The 5,106-nt window shown below is 43.2% G+C and overlaps 1 protein-coding gene across 1 annotated transcript; it reads left to right on the top strand.

The window, feature by feature from the left end:
* Nucleotides 1-1,196: 1,196 nt before the first annotated feature.
* On the top strand, nucleotides 1,197-4,453 carry LOC119952832. The gene is made up of 2 exons (XM_038776346.1): nucleotides 1,197-1,227; nucleotides 2,758-4,453. The coding sequence occupies exon 2, from the start codon at nucleotides 2,995-2,997 to the stop codon at nucleotides 4,003-4,005; it is 1,011 nt and encodes a 336-aa protein (XP_038632274.1). The 5' UTR covers nucleotides 1,197-1,227; nucleotides 2,758-2,994; the 3' UTR covers nucleotides 4,006-4,453.
* Nucleotides 4,454-5,106: the final 653 nt, after the last annotated feature.

The following is a 5,106-nucleotide window of genomic DNA, read 5'->3' on the forward strand; positions in this document are numbered from 1 at the left end:
ATTGCCTGTAACACATTTTGAGACGTCCTAAGTTTATGAAAAGCACTATAGAAATACAAGTCGTTGTTCCTTTGTGCACCTTATCCCACGAAGACAAAGGGTTTTTTTTTCCTCCTTTTATCTTTCTTTCAACCCAACATTGTAATTTTTCTCCACGACTGGACTAACTGTGGCTGGGAATGTACTGTTGTGACCATTCTGAACCCCAAACCAGATACACACTTGGACTTCACTGAAGAACTTTAGTGGTGCTTGATCACATTCATTAAGATGCACCAAATAAATTACTCTGAAATAGAGTAACTAGGGTAAATTAGACAAATGCAGCAGTATTTTGTCATAAGCAACATGGGGTGGCTGGAGGAAGGAAATGTGCGGTGGGGCCCATCCTTTCTCCTGTCAATTGATGACTAAAAAATACACAAAGAAAACCTCTGTTTAACATCTTGATTTTAAAAGATTGCACCTCCAAAAGTACAATATTGAAGTGTCAACTGCTTGAGCTCTGGCCTAATGTTTGAACCCCAGCCTCGCTATTTCAGAAATAACAGTGCAAAGTAAAAACTGAAGCTTCTAATTGGTCACCAGATAAGGAAATTGTGACAACGTGAAGACAAAGCGAAAATGACAACATATAAGGGGACCAAATGTAATTAAAACTTCAACAAACGAGAACATTGTAAAATTGGGTTCCACATATGTAATGACTTGAACCAAAAGGAAACTTTGCTTGAAGTGCATCATTATTTTGTTTAAGCCGCAAAAGGCTACAAATGTAATGTTTCATCCTTGAAAATGTGATGTAAAAGTTTTGCTTGGAGATCATTGATATTTGGGAATGGGGTGCATTACTCTGTGAAAAAAAACCAACAGAATGGGATTTATATATATTTGATGAAACTATAAAGAAGCATGCCCAATTTAATTGAGGGAATTTACTGAGAAAACGGGAAAGAAAGCATCTATCACCAGGGTCGTTAGATTAATCAGTCGATGGGTGCACAAGAGGAGAGGTTAGATGTAATAGCGCTGGTCAAAAATCGACCTGGGTGAAAGGGTCCATGAGACTCGCCGAGCACTTTAAATTCTTGGACCCTTTCATCTCGATTGTTATTTCCGGGTTTATTTTGGTTGTTAGTCGAAAGCTGACACCGCCCTCGCTTCAAGCGGGCAGTTGTTTATTGATTTGTTCTTTACCACTTCATTGCCCATTTCATTGCCGACCAGGTAAGGCTAAATTTAAACAAGTGCATTTTTACTTTCAGAGCGTTTAGTACAAGAGAATGGAAGCCGTTTAGATTGTAGTCTATTTGCTTTCATATCGCTGGAGGTCATCAATTTTCTAAAAACAAAAATTCGCTCTGAAATAGAGCAAACGTCTCGATCCGAGAAGGCGACCTGGCCACTTTTCTATTCTGAGTTAAAGGGGCAGCATTTTGCCCCATGTCTCGGAATATGCCTCAGACATTTTGATTGACAGAAGATCCTGCAATGTGGCATCCTAATGAATAGACAACGAAACATAACTGAATGATGTCCTATAGCTCTGAAGAAGTAGTGTTGGAATCGAAACACTGATCCTATTTCTCTCTCCACAGATGCTGCCAGACCCGCTGAGTTTTCCCAACATTTTCTGTTTTGATGTTGCAGTTTAGTTTGCTCTACCCAAATGAATGGGCTTGTGCAATATCCTGTCATGCACTGCAGCACCAAACAGAATTACAGCCAATATCCTGCAATGCACTAACCAGAGGAATTATTTTACCCAATATTATGTAACGCAGTAACCAGAGGATTTGCTTTACCCAATATCCTGCAATACGTTAACCAAAGGCACTGCAGTGTCAAAGGGAATGGATGCAACTAATATCCTGGTACCTAAATGAATTGACTTATTGGTAACGCACCCCTCAAATTAATTACCCCATTTCAAATCCTGCAAAAAAGTATTTTCACCAGAGTAACGAAAATGACCTACCAAGCCCTCTGTTTTAAATTGTTCAATGGCTCAGTAGCCGGAGGTGGCGAACAGCCCACCCATCGATTGAGTATTGGATATTGTAAATGGATGCTCTGTGGAAAAATGAGTGTATTACAAACGAATGTGATCTTAAAAACAGGTTTGACTCAAGCTAAGGGCAGATCGGTAGCATAGTGGTCAGCACAATTGCTTCACAGCTCCATGGTCCCAGGTTCGATTCCCGGCTTGGGTCACTGTATTTGCGGTATCTGCACGCTCTCCCCTGTGCGTGTGTTTCCTCCTGGTGCTCCGGTTTCCTCCTACAATCCAAAGATGTGCAGGTTAGGTGGATTGGTCTTGCTAAATTGCCCTTAGTGTCCAAAATTGCCCTTAGTGTTGGGTGGGGTTACTGGGTTATGGGGATCGGGTGGAGGTGTGGGCTTGGGTAGGGTGCTCTTTCAAAAGAGCCGGTGCAGACTCGATGGGCCGAATGGCCTCCATCTGCACTGTAAATTCTATGATGATAATCAGAAACACAAAATTTTAATTGTCCATTTATACAACTGCTGAACTTCGGAAACCGTTTGAGACAACTTGTTTTTGTAAAGGCTGTGTTTTGTTCTGAATCATTAAGGTTTTGGAAACTAACCATGCCATATCTTAAATATACCAGACGGTTCATTTAACATTGCAGGGTCCTTCTTTCCTATTTGACAATTTTGCGACACGACAACCAGACGGGCTTGCAATGGATGTGATTTGGCCGATTTACATCAATATATTTTTTTTTCCTATAGATGTCCAAGAATTGTAAAGACTAGAGGATTTCACGACGAGAAAAAGGTGTTCGTTCCCATCCTTATTTTGGGGGCAAACATCCTCAAAAGTTAAAAACTGGTGTTCGATAAACCAGGCTTTTCGTCAATACTGTGGGGGGCGATGCCTTATTTAAAACCAGCGTGGGTGCCTGTGTTTCTCCCTGTCTGCAACAGAAATCAGTCCTGTTGAAGTGAACTTCTCTGTGTGCTGGTAAAATGAGAACTCCAGCCACTCCCAGCGGTGGCCTGGGGCAAAACAAGCGGGGCACTCGATTGCAGAAGCGAAACCTGTCTTCAATTCCCCGGCAGAGTAGAGAATTCGTGCCAGCAGAAAAGAAGGATTTCAATTATTGGACGAAGAGGGGGAAAAACAACGTCGCGGCCAAGAAGTCGCGCGAGAGACGGCGCCTCCAGGACATGGAGCTGGAGAAGAGAGTTGTGGCCCTGATGGGGGACAATGAACGTCTCAGGGCAGAACTTCTGACTCTCAGGTACCGGCTGGGACTCACTGGCGTCCCTCCCCAGTCTCAAACATTGCGTCGAGGCGACCTCGCTAATTTGCTGCCTGATTTGAGGACACTGAGACGTGCGCCCACTCTGAATGTCCCCAGTGGCGGAGCGCCACTGTTTGAGCTCGGTTACAGGGGGGCTGCACTGCCAGCTTTCGTGGCTCGCCCTGGACCTTCTAGAGAAGATGCCCTGTGTCCAGTCCCTGTCTTCCGGCAGCCCTTCTCCAAAGATGGACCAATATGCCCCAGAGAGAAATTGCACTGTGTGAAGTGTAATGTCGAAAGCTCTGCTTCCTCACACCTATCTAAACCACAAGATCGCCAGCTGCTGAGTTCAGTCTTAGGTTCTGCAGTCACCTTCAATGGTTTACAAATCTCAGCCGCGCAAAGGGGTTGCCCTCGGAGATTGGGGTTTAAAATGAGCGAGGATGGAGAGTCCGGCCAAGTGCAGCACAGGCAAAGCTGCTTGAATATAGCCTCCAGTCAAGGTGGATTAGTTGAAATTTTTGTTGACCCCCATAAGACCTACTTTGCAGCCGATCTATACCATCACTGCAGCGCTCTCAACAGCGAGCCCCAGCTCAGCCCCAACGTGGACAGGCTGTTGCGGAGAAGATTCCTGTTTCCATGGGGGCTTCCAAACGACACCCTCAGCGAAACTGGGTTCAGCACTTACTTACCAATAAACAAGAGCAACGCTCAGAAGCCAGACGTGTAGCCCATCTGTGGTCGCGATGGTAACTGTAATGGGGAAGAAACTGCCCAACGCAGACTCAACATTTGCTCCGTCGAAATTGACCAACGTAAACGTTTGCTTATCCCAAGCTTTGTTTAGACAGCTGTGTTTGTTGAAGGGACACATAGCCAGTGTTAACTGTTCAGCCTCCTGGACAAAACTGTTTGGCCAAGTGTGCCAAATTCGAGTTGTCACCCTAAACTTCGATAGCACAACTTTCACACCGTGCATTACTCCAGTGCAAATGCCGAAGCAATCCAGAATAACCACAACAGGCAGTTTTGTCAATAACATAGTGAATACAGAGCACGGTGGAAAGTTACAAAGTGGTGTACACTCAGTTATTGGTTTAACAAAAACAAGTGCAGCTGTCTGTACACACACTGCAATGTGTATATTCCAACTTTCAATAAAATCTTCTCCATACCCACCTGGCGTTATTCATTTCTGGAAACAGGTAGTTCTAGTTAAAATTAACACGCGAATCGTCACCAAGTGTCAAAAATATCGGTATTAAAATCGTCCTCTGGTGGGTAATTATCACCTCGACGCCAAGTCACGAGTTTGCCAGCAAAGGGTTAACATTTGCTGTCGTTTTAAACAAATTGAAACAGCTTTTGTTTTGTTTTGATTTGTAGCGCCACTTTAACTGATTGTATCTTGATGAAAGCGTCAATGTATTGGGGCACTGTCGGTTTCATTACTAAAATGCATTGCTGCGTGCCCATGTGTATCGATAGCTGCGCAAATATGTTCATGTTTGCGTTGGTCTATTCAATCAGTTTGTATTTGTCATTCAAACTTAGTAATGGACTGTCAAAATATTCATTTGAGTCATTCCAAAAGCATTTAATCAGTAATACAGTATATAAGTTGTTCTTGGCGAAAAACTTGTGGAGAAAATGGAAACAATTATGTTGTCGCTCTTTTGAAGTTCGTACCGCAAATGGCAAGAATGTATTTGGTGCATAGATATGCAATCCACGACTAATATTTCATCTTTTTATTTGAGGTTGTCTATTCTTAATTCGTGTGTTAACGAAGTTGCATTTGACACAATAAGGAGTATTTTCCTCCCGAATT

Source organism: Scyliorhinus canicula, chromosome 18, assembly GCF_902713615.1.
Source record: "Scyliorhinus canicula chromosome 18, sScyCan1.1, whole genome shotgun sequence".
NCBI classification, from domain to species: Eukaryota; Metazoa; Chordata; class Chondrichthyes; order Carcharhiniformes; family Scyliorhinidae; genus Scyliorhinus; species Scyliorhinus canicula.

Bases quoted from the DNA above. Each gene is read 5' to 3' on its own strand.
- LOC119952832 (XM_038776346.1), top strand. From the start codon at position 2,995: ATGAGAACTCCAGCCACTCCCAGCGGTGGCCTGGGGCAAAACAAGCGG.